Raw genomic sequence first — 19,094 nt, forward strand, 5'->3', positions numbered from 1 at the left:
GGGATCTGATCTATATATGAAGGCGAGGGGCCCCCATGACAATCAGCCTGGGTGGTGGTCAAAATATTTAGGGGCAGAGTAGTTCCAATTACCAATTGCTGGGTTTAACCCGATGTGTGACCTAAATCAAGAGATTTAGGAGCCACCAAGACCACCAAGAGATTTAGGAACAGCAGTGGCGTAGGAGGTTAAGAGCTCATGTATCTAATCTGGAGGAACCGGGTTTGATTCCCAGCTCTGCCACCTGAGCTGTGGAGGCTTATCTGGGGAATTCAGATTAGCCTGTACACTCCCACACACGCCAGTTGGGTGACCTTGGGCTAGTCACAGCTTTTCCGAGCTCTCTCAGCCTCACCCACCTCACAGGGTGTTTGTTGTGAGGGGGGAAGGGCAAGGAGATTGTAAGCCCCTTTGAGTCTCCTACAGGAGAGAAAGGGGGGGATATAAATCCAAACTCTTCTTCTTCTTCTTCTAATTGGTTGTAGCAGACCCTTGACTCTTTCAGACCCACTGCCTTCCTCAGTGGTTCTGTTCCCGCTCTAGCTTGGTTTTAAATAGCCAGCGCAGCAAGATTTGTTTTTCCTCTGCTTGAGAGGGAGAACCAGCAAGGCCAGTCAGAGCCTGGTCATTAAGGAGCCTTCGGAACGGAACATATCTCCTCGCAACGCACAAAGGGCACCATGCGAAAGCTGAAGGGGTGGGCGAAGCAGGACACCCTGACCTTTCAGGCAGGAGGAAAGGAAGAAAACTTTGGCGCGACCTGTTCTGGAAATGAGCCCAGGGGAGTCCTGATATCATCTCATCCAACGGCAGCTTCCCCGGGTGACTGGCGGGCCCTACCCAACCTTAGGATTTATTGCGCGAGCACGGATGGGTTATGAATTAACTCGGCGTAGCTGCCCAGTGGAAGATGCAGATAGAATACTGCTTAAAAGCCAAGCTAAAGGAACGACAGTGTGATATCCAGGGGAGGTGGTGGGGAGAGAAGGCCGACAGGTTGATCAGCTTGCGGGACCAAAAGAAAGAGAATAGGGAAAGACACACGACAGACCCGTGACACTTCTAATGAACAGATTTTAATTCTTGTGCCAGCTCTGATGGGCTGGGCCCCACTTCATTATCACCAATTGTTGCTATTGGTGCCTGCCTTCTCTTTTCCTGGTGCCCACCAAGAGATTTAGAAAGTGGGTGAGGTCCAATGGGACCCTCCCAGCATTGCTTCAGACTGACCACTGAAAATCCAATCAGATGTGAAGATTAAAATAATGTTTTGTCGAAGGCTTTCACGGCCGGATTCAACTGGTTGTGATGAGTTTTCCGGGCTGTGTGGCCGTGGTCTGGTGGATCTTGTTCCTAACGTTTCACCTGCATCTATGGCTGGCATCTTCAGAGGTGTATCACAGAGGGAAGTCTGTGACTAGACCAGGGGTAGGGAACCTGCAGCTCTCCAGATGTTCAGGAACTACAATTCCCATCAGCCCCTACCAGCATGGCCAATTGGCCATGCTGACAGAGGCTGATGGGAATTGTAGTTCCTGAACATCTGGAGAGCCGCAGGTTCCCTACCCCTGGACTAGACACAGTGTGTAACAGACTTCCCTCTGTGATACACCTCTGAAAATGCCAGCCACAGCTGCAGGCGAAAGGTTAGGAACCAGATCTACCAGACCACGGCCACACAGCCTGGAAAACCCACCACAACCAGTAAAATAATGTTGTTTTAGTGCCAGCTGCCTCCATAGTGTTGGTTTTATTCCTCTTTCCTAGTGATTCTTTTTAAAAAAAAATTACCCCTCTTCTTTGCACACTTAGGCTTCCTCCGTATGGTTGGCTTTGCTTTCCGTGGCAGCCGTTTTCTGGTTGTACCCACTCCCCTGTTCCGGAATTCTGTAGGCTCAAAAAAGTGTGTGGGGGGGGGCTGTCCTAGATCTTCTACTGTAAACAGAATCTGTATACTCCTTTTTAAAAACCTAATGGCCTTCACTACAACTTGGAGTGACACATTCTTTAAGTTCATTCTGTGTTGTGCGAAGAGGCCCTTTCGAGCTCTGTTGTCCAGCTTTGTGGCTTTTTGTGCAGTCTCACGCAGGAATAGCCATGCCCAGTTTCCCGTTCGTGCCTGCATAGAAAACCACTCAACGAACAGTTAAGGAAAGTGCAACGCTGTTTTCTCTGCCGTCTGAAAGAACGGAGTAAATGCTGAGAATATCTCACGGTTCCGGCAAGAGGGCCTTATCAGAGGAGGAGGAATTCTGCCATTCCGATACTTAAGATTAAAGTTGCAGGTTTTGGCAACAGGATTTCTCAGCACCAGGCGCTGGTTGAGGAATGTAAATACTGATATTTTGGTGAGATAAATCGCCTTGCCCTTGGAGGAAAAGCTTGCCTTGGGGAAGGGCAGGGGAAAGTATTTCTTGACATACTTAACGGTTTCCCATCAGAAAGCCACAAGGAATCAACAAGCTCAGTTGTGACGCGGAGAAGGTAGCTCGGTGGTTGAGTAAGGAACCACTGAAAATTAAGAAATTGGAACAGTGACTGACAGGGCTGACATTTGCAATTCCCTAAACTGCCCTTTGACCAAGCTAGCCCAGGCTACCTGAGTCTTGTCAGATCTTAGGAGCTAAGCAGGGTTGGCGCTGGTGCACACTTGGATGGGAGACCACCAGAGAAGTCCAGGGTTTCTGTGTTAATGCATTCGGAATGCTTCATGTGTATTAGCACAGTGGTTTTTACAACAACCCTACAAAGTTGGCCAATGCCCTCACATTGCAGAGGGGGCAGGGATAGGGGCTGAAAGGTCTTGTCTAGTTCAACCCCCTAAAAGCTTGAGGCAGAGACGGCGACCTTCCAAGCAGCAGTGCTTTCTCTTTGTAACAGTACCCTTCTCTCAATCCATGAAGAACCTGTCTTGCGTGCACCTCATTTCAGTGGACAGGAGCGGTGCAAGATCTGTTACTGCTTTCCTATGAAACCAGCTTATACTGTGGGATATCAATTGGTCATGTAGCTCAGTATTGAAAGCCAGCGTGGTATAGTGGTTAAGAGCAGGTGGATTCTAATCTGGAGTACCAAGTTTGATTCCCCACTCCTCCACCTGACTGGCAGAGGCTGATCTGGTGAACCAGATGTGTTTCCGCACTCCTACATTCCTGCTGGGTGGCCTGGGGCCAGTCACAGTTCTCTCAGAAGTCTCTCAGCCACACCTGCCTCACAAGGCGTCTGTTGTGGGGAGAGGAAGGGAAAGGAGCTTGTAAGCCCCCTGGAGGCTCCTTACAGGAGAGAAAGGCAGGATATAAATCCAAACTATTATTATTATTATCATCGTCATTATCATTATTATTATTGTCCATTTCAATTATTATTGTCCATTATTATTATTGTCCATTCCGATCTGGCTTCGTGGGGATCTTAAGCAGGGATGGGTCTTTCCCAGTATCTTTCTCCTGTGACGTATGGAGGTGCAACAGATGTCCTTACGCTTGCAGAGCTCATTTTCTCCTCCTGAGCCACACCTTCCTGCCTCTTCCTGTCATCCCAATGGGGCTTGTGCAGGAGAACTTCCCGCACCAGCATAACGGTACCTCACCTCGGACAGAAACCCCCTCCCTGTGCCCCAGCAACTTCCAGTCCTTCCCCTTGCTCCGATCGTGTCTCTCATTCTCCAGTGAGTTTTTCTAACTGATTCCTGGCCTCGGCCCCATTTCTATTTCTCCTTTGGGCATCTCTCTTGCCAAGCTGTCGGAAGGCTCGGCAAGAGCTCCTTCCCGGACTGCACAGAAGCCTGGCGTGTATTGCCAAGCTGTTGCCGCTTGGACGGCCACCTGTGCAGGCTTAAGGTACGCCATCTGGGAGAGTGAAGGTCAGAGGGAAAGGACTGCCATTTTCGTTGGGACTTCAGAGTCACAACGGAGTTGAAGGGTATGGCCAGTTTTGAGCGACGGCTTTGTTTGTAAAAGGGAAAAAAAGAATCTGGCGTATTTATGGAGAAGCGGCCTATCTGCACCTGTTAGTGGTGATAACTGCTGAGAGACCTCTGCTCTAAAAATGAACCACGATAGCTTAGTGGAACTTCCATGGACAGAGGCAGTATATCTTTGAATGCCTCATACTGCAGACAGACATTTGGAAAAGACGTATCTGCTTACAAGATTCCCCAAAATTGACTGTTGTGGGTTTTCTGGGCTACGTGGCTGTGGTCTGGTAGTTTTTGCCCACATCTATGGCTGGCATCTTCAGAGGCATGTCCCTGTGAGAGGTATTTCCATGGTACAGTCTGGGAGAAGTGGATGGACCTTTTGTGTCCATTCCAGCTTTTTGTTCTCTCACTTGGGGAGATGAGTGGAACTGTAGGTGGGTTGTGGTGGGTTTTCTGGGCTGTGTGGCCGTGGTCTGGTAGATCTTGTTCCTGACGTTTTGCCTGCATCTGTGGCTGGCATCTTCAGAGGTGTCTCACAGAGAGAAGTCTTTTACACACTGTGTCCAGTGAGAAGGAAATGTTTAGTGGGGTATATTGTCCATGCCCCAGGGTGGGGAACCAATCAGTAAGTGTTTGGGTGGAACTTGCTATGCAAAGGTGTGGTTTAGTGCATTGTATTGTGGATGGGGTTATCAGTCCATTTTTTAAGTGCTGGTAGCCAAGCTTTGTTAATTCTCAGAGTCTCTTCTTTCTTGTTGAAGTTGTCTTGGTATTTGTGAATGTCAGTGGCCTCCCTGTGCAGTCCGACATAGTAACCTTCCGAATTGTCCAGAATTTCATTGTTCTCAAATAAAATGTTATGTCCAGTTTTGTTTAACACATGTTCTGCAACTGCAGATTTAGATAAAGAACTGTAGACAGTTCTTTATCCACTACATTTGTTTATCCCCAGCGTGAACCCAAAGCTGTTCACAATATTCTCCACTCCTCCATTTTATTTAGGTTAGAATATGCGTGTGGCAGGCCAAAAGTCTCCTGACCAGATTCCACAGCGGAGCAGGGGCATAGCAGAATAGGCTAAACACAAGGCATTAAATGATCAAAAAATTGCATCGTAGATCCTGGTTTCTGTAAACTAAATACAGCAGCGTACATCTATCTAAGTAACTTTGTGAATCATTCAGCACCGTGAGACTCCAGTGCTGTAGCTGGGGGGGCTGGCACCCTTGTGACCCCCTAGTTTGCCTTTATGATCAAGCTGGCCCTAGCCAAAGGCGTAGGCTTGGTTGGGCTTTTCCTCTTGGCCTTTTGGCAACTTTACCCCCATTCTACTATCAGAGTCTTAAAATGTGGCCCGGGGCAGCCTTTCTGTAGGACTAAGCTTGACCTGAACAAACTCAATGCCCTGCCTCTGCCCTCAACTCCAGCCCTGCTGGTTTCAAACCAGCTCCTCCTGCACCAACGCATGCAAGCGCTTTGCCGGATCCGAGCCGTCGCTTCCGACAAGCCCGGCTTCTGTCTTCTGAAATCTCTCCCTCTCCCCGCTCTCTCCCCTGCCTGCGCCCTTCCCACAAAATCACAAAAAAGCCTAGAGGGCAAATTGGCACAAATGGGTGCTGGAGGAAGAGGGCAGATCGGGTGGTTGCCTTTGCCTCTGTTTTTTTTTTCCACGCTTCGCGATCCGGACTTTGATGTGTTTCTGCCAACAGCCGTATCAGTTTAACAAAAGGCTCGCTCTTTGAGGCACTTCAGAAAGCCCACCTTGCCAGGAGAGCTGCATCGAATGGGGGGTGGGGGAGTTTATCTCGGCCCTCTCTCTAACCACCTGCAGGTTTTGCAAGCGTGGAGGGCGAGAACATCTGCCTACAGCCCAGAGGAGCCACTAGCAAGTTGGACTGGGGGATCAAGCTGCATGTGGTAGGCAAGATAATTTAATTAGCGGGTTTTCCCCTCACGGGAGGCGATTCAGGTGGGCACGGAAGATTTCTGCAGGGGGGGAAAAATAAACAAAGGAAAAAGTTTGCAGAAATCTTCGCAAACAGATTTGCTAAGGGGGGATGTCTCCTGTTTGCTTTTGTGGTCGGGTTGGGCTGGCAAACGTTTTTTTCAGGAGAGCTTGCGTGGCTGTGAGGTAGACAGACGTGAGTCAGGTGACGCATTTTCTCAGCCCTTTCTCTCCGTGGCAGGAAAAGACTTTCCCGGATGGATTCCTGCCTGTCGGCTTTGAAAAGCACTGCATCAGGGATGCTTTTACCTCCCAAGCAGACCAAAATAGACTTGTATTTACAAGGTCAGTCGGAGGTAGAAGCCTTGCTTAACAACCTTGAACTGTCTAATAGGTTTACGCCCTTGGAGGATTTAAGTTTCGAACTATCAGGGACGCTTTTGCGTGTTGCGGAGATTGGCTGAAAGGGTGCTCTGAGCATGGAGACAGGGGACATCATTTTGCAACCAAAATGCTGACGAATCAACTGCTCAGGTGGCAAAGAATTAGTTTCCAACTCCAGCTTGGGAGATCCCTGGATTTGGGGGGGAGTTTCGTTTAAGGGGGAGATTTGTGGACGGGTTTCACCTAGAATCTACGGTATGCCCTCTGAAGTTGCCATATGATCCCTCGGTCTGTGCCAGGCCCAGATTTGGGGCATTCAAAAAAGGTGACCCACCTGGGAGCACTAGAAAGGTGTGGTTTTTTAAACTCCTTATGATTCTGATGTTCTGGTAAAGGGAGGTCAGCTGGCATCCTTCCGCTTGGATTCACCTCCTAATGTCCAATTGTTTTAGCCAATTGTTTGCTCACAGGAAAGCTTTCAGAAAAATTTTCTTCTTTGAGCAGCAGTGGTGTAGTGGTTAAGAGCAGGTGTACTCTAATCTGGAGGAATCGGGTTTGAGTCCCCGCTCGGCTGCCTGAACTGTGGAGGCTCATCTGGGGAATTCAGATTAGCCTGTACACTCCCACACACGCCAGCTGGGTGACCTTGGGCTAGTCACAGTTCTTCTGAGCTCTCTCAGCCCCACCTACTGCACAGGGTGTTTGTTGTGAGGGGGGGAGGGAAAGGAGCTTGTAAGCCCTTTTGAGTCTCCTATAGGAGAGAAATGGGGGATATAAATCCAACTCTTCTTCTTCTTCTTCTTCTTCTTCTTCTTCTTCTTCTTCTTCTTCTTCCTCAACTCAACTCAACTCAACTCAACTCAACTGTAAACTTTGCTGTAGGACCCTAGGCTGGCCGCTCCCTCTCAGCCTTGTCTGCCGCCCAAGGTTTTTTGAGGATAAAATGGAGGAGATGAGAGCAATTCAGGCCACCCCGAGCTTTTTGGAAGAATGCCAAGATAAAAATGAAACAGAATAAACGCAATAGAATTGAGAACTGGTGTGGTGTAGTGGTTAAGAGCGGGTGGATTCTAATCTGGAGAACCGGGTTTGATTCCCCACTCCTTCACCTGACTGGCAGAGGCTTATCTGGTGAACCAGATGTGTTTCCACACTCCTGCATTTCTGCTGGGTGACCTTGGGCTAGTCACAGTTCTTTGGGACTCTCTCAGCCCCACCTACCTCACTTTAAGGTGTCTGTTGTGGGGAGAGGAAGGGAAAGGAGTTTGTAAGCCATTTTGAGTCCCCTTACAGGAGAGAAAAGTGTAGTATAAATTGAAATTATTCTTCTTTTTCAAAGTGGATTCTCTGTCATCCGCCCCCTCAATCACTCACGTCCGTTCTGTTTAATAAGCCACGCTTTAAGGCCGATAACTCTTCACTGCCTGCCACGATAAACCAATTGGCCATGCTGGTAGGGGCTGATGGGAATTGTAGTTCCTGAACATCTGGAGAGCCGCAGGTTCCCTACCCCTGGTCTAGTTACACCCTTCCAAGTGTGAGTTTAGAAGGATGTAACCCCACTTCCTTTCTTTGCTTTCTTAAATATGTATAACTCCCTTCTTGTGGCTTATAAAGCTCAATTGAAAACCTGCACAATTTTTTAAAACCGCTAAAATAATACCTTGTGACCTATATCTCCTTAAAAGCTCTGGCAAATAACACAGTCTGGCAGCGCCTACTGATTTGTTCTATAAAAGGTTAGCATGGCATTCTGACTCATCAAAGCCAGCCTGGTCATCTCGGATCACTGCAGGGATGCCAGCCTTCCAGTTGGGATCTGGGGATCCTCTGGAATGACAGCTCATCTCGGGAGTACAGAGATTAATTCCCGTGGGGAATCTAGGGGTTGGATCTGAGTCTGGGTCTGGGGAAACACCACTAACCAGAAGCTGAGGAGAACTTGGTTTAAAGTCCTCCAGATCTATTAAGCAGAAGGGGCTCACCAGTTATTGTACACCTGTTCAAGATCCAGAATTTCCAACTTAGAGGGATCGCAGAGCGGCAACCCATTTAGACTAGTTGGCCCAGTGAGCTGGCTCTGCATGGAGCAAAGATCCAGTGGCTTGGTCTTCTTTCGCTCTGTATCATTCTCCGTCATCCGCCCCCTCAATCACTCACGTCCGTTCTGTTTAATAAGCCACGCTTTAAGGCCGATAACTCTTCACTGCCTGCCATGATAAACCCTTTAAAAGCTTGACTCGTTCCCACCTCAGGCTACGAAAACAGCAGGAGTGGAGCATTTACTAATAGCTCGGGAAGGCCCTTCGGGCCAAGAAGCCCCACAGCTCATTGGCACAAATGGTCGGTATTGATTGGCATTTAAAGTCCGTGGTGTTTCAGTTGGGGGGGGGGGCAGGAAGAGGCCCTTCCTGTAGTTCCCATCAGAGAGGCAAACAACTGGGGTGATCAAAAGAAGATGTTTCTTGCCTTTTGGTGGGAAGGGTGGTTTGTCCTAGATGTTGCCCCTCATTCTGTGAAAATGGAAGTGCTGCATAGCACTGATGGGCATTATGTTGGAGACACATGTTCTATGCTGCAACGGGTCCAGAGGAGGGCAACCACAATGGTCAAAGATCTGGAATCCATGCCCTACGAGGAGAGACTTGTGGAACTGGGGATGTTCTGTTTGGTGAAGGGAAGTTTAAGAGGTGACATGATAGCCCTGTTTAGATGTTTGAAGGGATGTCATGTTGGTGAGGGAGCAAGCTTGTTTTCTGTGGCTCCAGAGACTAGGACCAGGAGTCATGGGTTCAACGTGAAGGAAAAGAGATTCACGCTCTGAGAAATAACTTAAAGAGATATAAATGACAATAATAGGAAGTTTAGAAAAGGCTCGAGGAAAGAGCCAAAACATAATATAATTATAATAATTTCAAAAAATGGAAAAAAATATAAGGTTTTTTTATGTTTATCTGACTAGAGAATAACTAACATGATAGATACAATATAATTTTGTTATAATAGATGTATACTTATGGAACTAGAAGGTTAAATGATTTTTCTCGCACAATGAACGGAAGTTTTGATCTATTCATTTTTTCTTTTTAACTAAACTTTTAATTCCTTTTTTAAGGTTAAGGGCAATGTAGCATTGTTGATATGTAAGACTACTGAATCTCTGTAATGATGTTTATACTTTTAATAAATAATTTTTTTTAAAAAAAGAGATTCCACCTAAATATCAGGAAAAACTTCCAGACAGCCAGGGCTGTTTGACAGTGGAATGCACTACCCTGGAGTGTGGTGGAGTCTCCTTCTTTGTAGGTTTTTAAAGAGAGGCTGGATGATTGTATGTCAGGAGTGCTTTGATTGTATGTTCCTGCATTGCTGGGGGTTGGACTTGATGACCCTTCTGGTCTCTTCCAACTCTATGATTCTTTGGCACGATACTCTGCTGAGGTCCTTTCCTTCCCCGAACTCCCTCCTTCCCCACGGTTCACCCCCCAAAATCTCCAAGCATTTCCAAACCCAGTTAGCAAAGCTAACTAGGGCTCATTCCGCACGTGCAGAATAATGCACTTTCAAACTGCTTTCAGTGCTCTTTGAAGCTGTGCGGAATAGCAAAATCCACTTGCAAACAGTTGTGAAAGTGGTTTGAAAACGCATTATTTTGCGTGTGCGGAAGGGGCCTTAGATTCTGGATGGATGGCTTTGGGCCAGTCTCTGCCTCTCAGCCTCGCAAGGCAGTTGTGAGGGCAAAACGGAGGAAGGGTGAGCAACCTAGACAGGGCTGAGCTCCTTGGAGAAAGGGAGTGGTAACAAAAATGTTCTCGACATTGCCTCTGGCTATGCTGATCTTGTGGTGGCTGGTAACTAAGGAGAGATCCTGCTCCAAGCTTTAAAGAGAGAGCCCCCCCCACCCCCCGGCGTATGACAGCGAAGGAGCCTTAGATTCTGACAGTCAGCATTTCCGGGATCCAGCTTTACCTGTGGCAGTGCAGCCCAAACTCCGGAGCGAGATCTTGTGCAGTCGTGTCGGGGGAAACCCTAGGTTCCATTTTCCTTTGACTCCTGCGGCCTAGCCCTAGTGTGAAGTTTTGCTGGCAGAGACTGGCAGAGCTAATCATTTCTATAAAGAGACCTTTATTGAAGCAGAAAGAGGGAGTCTGTTACCCAAATATGGGTGAGTGGGTGGGGGTGGGATTGTTGGTGTTTCAACTTCCAATGAAACAGGACTGACACCTGGTGTCCAAATGGGGTTGGAGACCACTCTGGTTCGAGCAGACTTCTTCCAAGGCATTCCTGCGAAGTTATTTCTCTTTATTAGAGAGCTAGCATGGTATAGTGGGTAAGGTGCCGGACTAGGCCCTAGGAAACCACCACAGGCTGTGGTGATGGCCACTAACCTGGATAGCTTTAAAAGGGGCTTGGACAGATTGATGGAGGAGAAGTCGATCTGTGGCAGGGGTCTGCAACCCGCGGCTTGGGAGCCGCATGCGGCTCTTTCAGCCTTATACTGCTGCTCCGCATGGCCTGGAGGTTGGAGAGCAGCACTGGAAGGAAAGGTGATTGGAGGGGCTGAACTGGAGGCAGCTCCACTCTCCGGCTCGGTAGATCTTCGGGGCCGTGGAAAACGGGTCCAAATGGCTCTTTGGGTGGTAAAGGTTGCTGACCCCTGATCTATGGCTACCAATACTGATCCCCCTTGACCTGTGGTTGCAAATGCCTTAGCAGACCAGGTGCTCGGGAGTGGGAATAGCAGCAGAAGGCCATTGCTTTCACCTCCTGCCTGTGAGCTCCCCAAGGCACCTGGTGGGCCACTGCGAGCAGCAGAGTGCTGGACTAGATGGACTCTGGTCTGATCCAGCAGGCTCCTTCTTATGTTCTTAAACCCAGGTTCAAATCCCAACTCTGCCTTGGGAATTTGCTGAGTGACCTCAGGCCAGCCACGCCCTCTCAGCCTCAACCCCAGCAAGTATTAGAATGGGAGACCCCCAAGTGACACCAGGGGCATGAAGTGGAGGAATGTCTCTTGCCTCAAAAACCTTACTCAGTCACCAGAAGTCAGCTGTGACTTGATGGCAAAAAAAATAAAAATAAAAATTGCTTTAGGATCCAATTTTGGCCCAAAGCAGGATAGAATAAAACTAAATAAATGAGGCGTGGATGCTTTGGGATTTAGAGAGAACACCATGAAGGTACCGCTGCAGGCGCTGAAATATTTTTGGACGGCCCTTGTTGGGGATGAAGTGAGAGAAGCACAGCCTAGTGCCCTGAAACTGCAGCGGAAGACCCACTCGAACTGTTCGTGTCCTTTTGCCGTCGGTTTCCTGCCTGCTTTCCCCCCTCCTGATTCTCTTTCTCGTGCCTCCCTCTTCCCGCACTCTCCCCAGCCCTGCCCAGCCTGATCCCTGGCTCCTTTCTCAAGGCTGCGCTTGGCAAAGGGATTCTGTAATTCCCATGCACAGGTGCAAAGTCTCCTGGCATGGCGCTGGCCCCTGGGCATGTCCTCATAATGCCGTGTCTCCGCAGCCCAGCGGAAATAATGCGTTGTGGCAGGTAGAGGGATTCAGCAGACCACAAAGATCTGCTAGTGCGGGAATGGCTCGTGAAGCTGGCCTCCAAACACCTGTCTCTCTGCGCGGCGCCCCCTGAACTTGTTCCCGAAGCTGGTAGGAAAGACCCCTGCAGACCATTATGCCACCCAAATGGCTGTTTTTCCCTCTTGTCCAACCAACGTTAATCGGTTCTATTCAGATCGAGAGAGTGGGTTTGCCTGTAGAACCTCTGCAAGGAGCTGTTCGAGGCAGTATAGTTGATAAACCCCAGGTTGACTGTGGTGGTCTGACAAAGTGGGTTTTATTTGATGGTACTGAAGCAGGATGTCCAACTAGGGTTTTTGTAGCTGATTTGTTACACTGTTGTGGTTTGTTACGAACCCGAATTCGCAAAGCACCCTTTAACGAGCCGCGTCATCTGGCGGATCCTGGCACCAGAAACACCGACAGTGGCTGTCGGTCTGGCGAAGGCGGAACTGCCTCTTCCCCTCAATTTGCCCGTCTTGTCAAACAGAATTGTTGGGACAGTCAAGTCTTGGCGACGTGACTGCCTAACTAGTAAGGGAAGGAGATGAGAAATGCCCATCTCAGAGGTTGAAAATATGGCCAAGTTCAAGGGAAAGCCAGGTCTTTTGCACAGGTGTCAAACTCGTGGCCCTCCAGATGTTATGGACTACAGTTCCCATCATCCCTGGTAGGGGATGATGGGAACTGTAGTCCATCACATCTGGAGGGGGGCAAGTTTGACACTTATGGTAACGTAGAAGGTGATGGGAAATTCAGAGGAAGTCCAGGTCACATGAACACATGCCTTGTACCAAATCAGACCATTGGCCCATCGCCATCAGTATTTCCTGCTCTGACTGGCAGCAGTATTTCCTGCTCTGACTGGCAGTATTTCCTGCTCTGACTGATGTTCTGAGGTGTTTCACATCACCTACTACCTCAGCCTTTTAACTGGAGATGCTGGGGATTGAACCAGGACCCTTCTGCTTGGAAAGCTGACGCTCTACCCCTGAGCCATATCCTCATGGGGTGAACTCCCAACCTAGCAGGTGAAATTGTCGAGGAGGTCTTAGGGGAAGGCTATACATTTGCAATCTGAACGCCTGCCTGAGGGAACAGGGCCTGGTCTTGAATCTCAAGCTGTGGTGTCTCTCTTTTCAGGGTGTGCTGCGGTCCCAGGCATGAATAGCGATTGAGAGGGATAGCGCCGTGCCTCACCACCACTCCTTGGAGCTCCCGCCATCTGGAACAGCCATGTCCAAGGACGAAGCAGGGTGTAAACTGGCATCTGTCTACAAACATAAGGAGCGCAAGCCCAAGAAACCCCACTACATACCCAGGCCATGGGGGAAGCCCTACAACTACAAGTGCTTCCAGTGCCCGTTCACCTGCATGGAGAAGTCCCACCTGTACAACCACATGAAGTACAGCCTGTGCAAGAACTCCCTGTCTCTGCTGATTGAGTCCGACTGGCCCTACAAGAAAGGGAATCTCCTCCACCCGGAGCTGCAGCTTCTGAATGCCACGGAGGCTTCCCGGCCCCGTGGGAGGCGGGACGACCCTGAGGCTCAAGACTTGGCAGCCGTGGCTTCTGACGCGGCTAACCCCAAGCAGGCTGCGGACAGAGACGGCAGCGATCGCAAGCCGGTGTGTACAGAAGACTCGGCTGTGGACGGGATGAGCAGAGAAAGCAACCAGTTCCAAGAGGAGGAAGAGGAGGAGGAAGAGGTGTCTGGACTGTTAGCAGAAGCAGACGCCAGCGAGAAGGAGAAGGCGAGAGAGGCCAGCTGCGGCAGGGAGTCCGCTGAACCGGAAGTGAACACGATGCTCTTCCGGTTCAAAAACAAGAGGGACAAGCCTTGCAAAGACCCCGGGCCCGACTTCATCATTACCGACGTCTTCTCCTTAAAGAACCACGTGATGAAGGGGAAGGAGCCCCCCTCCCCTTTGGAGATGGACGCCAAACCGAAGCACTGCAGAGTGCCCAAAAAATGCCTGGCGAGCAGCGGGATCCTGATGGAGCAATGGAAGCTGGTGGCCAACGGGCAGAGGAGAAGTGCCGGCGACATCCCTGCACAGTGTCCCGACGAGAACATCATCCCTTGCTACCCTCCTCCAGCGTACGGCGAATACGCCGAGCCTCAAAGCCTCAATCTTTCCTTGCTGGGGATCAACTACCCGCTCAACCCCAACCTCTTCTCTTATCTCAGTCCTTCTGTGGCCAACAGTGCCGCTCCACACTCGCACCTGACCCAGCTGCCCTTCTTGGCCTCCACGGCCCAGCTGATGCACCCGCACTCTGCCCACTTTCAGACCCTGCAGACGGCCGAAAGGTCAGCCTTCCTCCCGCGCTTCTACTACCCCTTGCTCTTTGAGCACTCCTTTGGATCGGCGGAAAACAAGATGGCCGCCATCAAGCCCGAGGTCCAGCAGCAGCTGGGGACGGCCGTGCCCACCACCCCGCAAGCCAAAGCCCCCGCAGAGCCCGCAAAGGCCGGCTTGCTGAAGGTGCCGGTGTTGAAAACTAGCCTCCCTTGGGTGAAAGGTTTCCACGAAGAGGTGTCTCCTGAGCAAAGCCACAAAGCGTTGCTGCTGCAAGACGAAGAGGAGAAGTGGCTGATGCACGAGAAGGAGAGCAGGTCTTTGCTGGGCTCTGGCAATAGCCTTCGCAGGAAGCCAGCTGTTGACACCTACCGGAGCATTGTGGGTATGAAAGATGGCACCTCCCTTCTCCCCCACAGCATCAGGAAGGCCGAGCTGCCGGTAGCCGCTTGCTTGGATGGCAGCGGGACCCCCATCAACAACCTGAAGAGGAAGCTAGACTTTGTGAGCTCTGATGTTCTGATACCCGGGAAAGTCACATACCAAGCCAGGTATTTTGAGCTGTGCCTCTTTCGTCTCTATCAAGTCTCCTGCTATATGGCATGCCAATGTTTCACACCTGATGACTCTGTCGGATGCTGTCGGAGGAATCTGGCGAACACCTGAGGGAGGGAGCATTTGTTTACTTTGTGTATATTGTTTTTGCCATACTACAACCGATGGCATAAGTAGCGAGTTTCCAGGCAGTCTTCATCGCTTAAGAGTAGCCTCTTTATTTCATCATGTGTCTTCCAACTGTAGCCTGAGACTGTTGCGCTTTGGATGCCAGGATCTGGGGCTAGAAATGCACACAGATATTATCAGCTCCAGGGGGACCATTAGAGGCTGAGGAAATGCTGCGGGAGAGATTCAAAATCCTCTCCTTGTGCCTTGGCCATAGTCTAGCCCCTGTAGCAGGTGTTTTAAAAATTAAAATGCTCAGGGGTCCCATTCACAGCCCCAGTAGCAGTTTAGGGAGGGCGATTTTGAACAGGTAAGGGCTTCTTTGGGGAAGGATCAAGCACCTGTATAGCTCAGCGCCAGTTCAGTCACCTCACACAGTTGCTCAGCAGCTTTTAAAATGACATCAGGAGATTGATCACTGGATCTCCTATATCAGGTCTAATTTGGCTGCAGAGAGATTGGCCGTGTCTTCCCACTGGCACAGGGAAGAAGGACTTCTTTATTCAGTCGCCCTTACAGTTCTGTGGCAGAGCTTCTGTATGCTTAAGAACATAAGAAAGAGCCTGCTGGATCAGACCAGAGTCCATCTAGTCCAGCACTCTGCTACTCACAGTGACCCACCAGATGCCTTTGGGAGCTCACATGCAGGATGTGAAAGCAATGGCCTTCTGCTGCTGCTGCTCCTGAGCACCTGGTCTGCTAAGGCCTTTGCAATCTCAGATCAAAGAGGATCAAGATTGGTAGTCATAGATCAACTTCTCCATCAATCTGTCCAAGCCCTTTTAAAGCTATCCAGGTTAGTGGCCATCACCACCTCCTGTGGCAGCATATTCCATATACCTTATGTTGCATGAAGAAATGTTTCCTTTTATTAGTCCTCATTCTTCCCCCCAGCATTTTCAATGTATGCCCCCTGGTTCTAGTATTGTGAGAAAGAGAGAAAAATTTCTCTCTGTTATGCTTCCTCCATAACTCATGTTCATGAAACACACAGATTTTTTCATTTTAACCGTTTTCTTCCCCTCTGTTTGCCTCCAGCAGTTTGAGATCGAGCCCCGCTCAGCTCTCCAAACCCCTGCACAACTGCCACGTTGAGCTCCACGCCTGTCCACCAGAAGACCAGCAGAAGAACATCAGCTCCCACGTTTTATCCCCCCGTATCTCTGCTCCGGACCATCTCCTTTTCAAGCCTGGCAAAGAACAAGGCGTGAGAGGCCCAGAAGTGACCACAGTGCTCATCGGGGATCTGTCAAAAACCTTGGAGGAGTACCAGGAGGTGGAAAAGAAGCTGTCAGATCTGGCAAAAGAGGACACTCCAGCCCAGAAGCAGCTGTGGGAGCAGCTGGTCAAAATCCGGCAGGAGCTCTTCCATATCCACCGGGCGCTGGAGAAGGCTTCCAAGCCCACCGACGGTCCTCTGGACCTGTCGATAAAAAGGTCCCCCAAAGACGCGGAGAGAGGCCACCAGAAAGAGGCCAAGGCTGGCCTCGACAGCGAGAAGCTCCCGAGCAAAGATCCCAGCTCCGGCAGTCGATGTTTATCGGCAGGAGAAGACGGCGAGACCTCGAACTGTCTCCTGGAGCCCCAGAACAAGACTATTGACCTGCTGATCAAAATGAGCCACGCGGATCATCTGCGGACCTCCTCGTCCGAGGCCCACCTGGGAGCGGTGATCAAAGCCGAGGTGCTGCCCCTCAACATCCCGCTAGAACTTCGGCACGTGATGGAGCCCTACTACAGCCGTACCACCAAATGCGAGGCAGATTCCAGTGTCCTGCTGTGCACGGATGGGAGGTCCAACGCCAGCCAGATCCCTCCACTTCCGATGGCGGAAGATGCCTCGCTCGGATGCCGGGCCGTCCCGCGCTCCCTGTCGTGCAGCCTGCCCAGCGAGACTGACGGGGTGTGTATCCACAGTCCCTTGAACACAGACCTGTGATCCTCTCGTTGATACATGCCCATGGAGCACTTTTGGATTTCTCTCAAAACCTGTTCTCACACTTGTCCTCCTGAGGTCTGTCGAATCCAGAACCCACTCCTCTCCAGTTGCGATACCTTCTTGAAACTTTGTGCTGTGGGACCCACATAGCGGAAAAGGCATTCGTCCAGATGTTTTTAACTGCACAAGCGGAACGTTCCACACCTGGGACGGGGTAGCATCTCTTATTGTGTCTTTCACTCTTTGAATCTAGGTATCATACAGGAGAGCTCAGATTTTTTTTTTTTAAGCCAGGGAGTCTTGGCTCCATCTTCCTTCTGTTATCCAGCTCAGCGGGGTGTATTTGCTGACACAATGTTATCTTTGGAACACGGAATTTGATAAATCTCCTAGATCCCAGCCCTGAGACCCTTGCCTCAGCAAGAACCACCTCTCCCAACGAAATGAAACGGCACCCATTCAAACAAACAACGGATTTGCTGTAGCTCACCTGGGCTTTTAAAAGAGAAGAACTGGACAGCAGCATGGGAGGGTGCCTTCCAGCCCTGCTGAGAAGCCGTGTCTCCTAGATGGATAACGAGCAAATCGTTAGAAAAAAACTATTCCCGCTGCTGAAAACTCACTGCTGTATCCTGGGACTCATATCTTGGTCTGGCCTGCGCAATTTCTGTTGGTTTGTTTTTTAACCTGACAATTGGGTTCACAGAGTTATTATGTGAATACGGGGAACCTTTTGGGAAACCCATTCAGCACCCTGCCTTGTTAGAACTAAAGCACAACTCTTGGTGTGTATGTGCGTGAATGTGAGTAGCTTCTTCCCCTGGTTGTCCGTACACAAAGCTTATATTCATGCCACAGATTTAAACTGAATAATCCTTCCCTGTCTAGGAGGGATACAGGGAACTATAGTCCCAACAGAGGAAGTTGCAAGCCCTTTGGTCCACACTTAGACTAAGTTTCTCCAAGAAGGCAAATACTGTGTAGCTCCCTGGGGCCATTTCAGCTGGGGAAAAGGGCATTTGCAGGAAGGCTTAAGCACCTTCTCCCCACATCTGATGGTTCTGATCTGAACTGGGCCTGCAGTCTCCCGAAAATATCAATTTGAAAATCGTTGGGAGTTCCATATTTGGAACATCTGGTTTGACAGGACGTGGGGCAGACCCAGAAACAGCACAACACGTAGTCACGTCTTCACTACTTTACAAACAATGCAGCATGTAGTCAAACAGTCACTAGTCCACAGTTCTCAGGATTCTCGGGTGCAGGTGCTGTAACATTTAATGGCACCATGTATCGTTGAAGTCTTTTACGGCTGGAATCAACATCTGGCTGTTCTGGTTGTTGCGGCTGGAATCAACATCTGGCTGTTCTGGTTGAATCTGGTTGGTTCTGGCTGTTGCGGGTTTTCTGGGTTGTATGGCCATGGTCTGAAGTGCAGGCGAAACGTTAGGAGCAAAACTTATCACAACCATGCGGCCTGGGAAACCCACAACAGCCTCTAGCTCATGAAACTTGATCTACCTGGTTCTTGTGACGAGGGGAAGGGAAGAATAGATGGACTCTCCTTTAGGCTGAATGTCAGCACAGGATTATCTGCTTGATGGTAGTTATCCTATCTGTGGCACAAAAATTGCTTGCTGTTTGTCTTTTCTTGAACACAGTGGGATGAGCACGGATTCCTTTGTAAACCATCTGTGGCGGAAGCTATTTCCGGTAGAGCAGCCTTTCTCAGTGGAAATTAAGCACGAGTTTGCAGGTGTCAATGTCTTCTCAGAAAAGCGGCCTAGGAGTAGTTAAATGCATGCTGACACCATCATGGAGATGCTACTGAGGCGAAGGGATCTTAAATGATCTTTAACGCCGGAACCAATTGGAGGTGTTTGAAAAGGTAGCACACATCCAAAACAAAAATTATTTTCCCTGACTGTTGGAAGGCAGAGGAAGTATCTGCCCTGCCCACATCACTGTCTGGTAACCAATATTGTGTACCTCACATTGTCTGATGAACCACTTGAGTAATGAGCCAGCGTTCCCACACAATTCCTGTCTAACACACCACTACCCCTCAGCGCAACCAGTCACTCAGATACGCACCCGCACTGATGGTTGGGCAACTCTGCGCTGCACTTGTTGTGTCGACCATTGACCAGCACAGGTGAGCAGTTTCTGTGTGCTAAATTAATTTATTTATAGTGGGGGGAACGGTGCTTTTTTGGGGGGTGGAGGAGGGAGAATAGGGTGAGGTGGAGAGTAATTCATGTGTTATTTATTGTCCATGGTTCCAAGAATGTAAAAAATAAAAAAGATTTAAAACTA

At 49.7% G+C, this 19,094-nt stretch overlaps 1 protein-coding gene across 2 annotated transcripts in view; it reads left to right on the forward strand.

Moving 5' to 3' along the window:
• PRR35 (proline rich 35) overlaps positions 1-19,094 on the forward strand; it is a 28,715-nt gene extending 9,621 nt beyond the window's left edge. Inside the window, exons 2-3 of one of the 2 annotated variants that reach the window (XM_048492327.1) lie at positions 12,956-14,667; positions 15,878-19,094. In XM_048492327.1, coding sequence (XP_048348284.1) covers positions 13,049-14,667; positions 15,878-16,778 — 2,520 coding nt within the window. In that variant the 5' untranslated portion in view covers positions 12,956-13,048 and the 3' untranslated portion in view covers positions 16,779-19,094. The remainder of the gene's footprint in view (positions 1-12,955; positions 14,668-15,877) is intronic. The other variant, XM_048492328.1, reaches the window with a different exon arrangement.

Source organism: Sphaerodactylus townsendi, linkage group LG04 (assembly GCF_021028975.2).
Source record: "Sphaerodactylus townsendi isolate TG3544 linkage group LG04, MPM_Stown_v2.3, whole genome shotgun sequence".
NCBI lineage: Eukaryota > Metazoa > Chordata > Lepidosauria > Squamata > Sphaerodactylidae > Sphaerodactylus > Sphaerodactylus townsendi.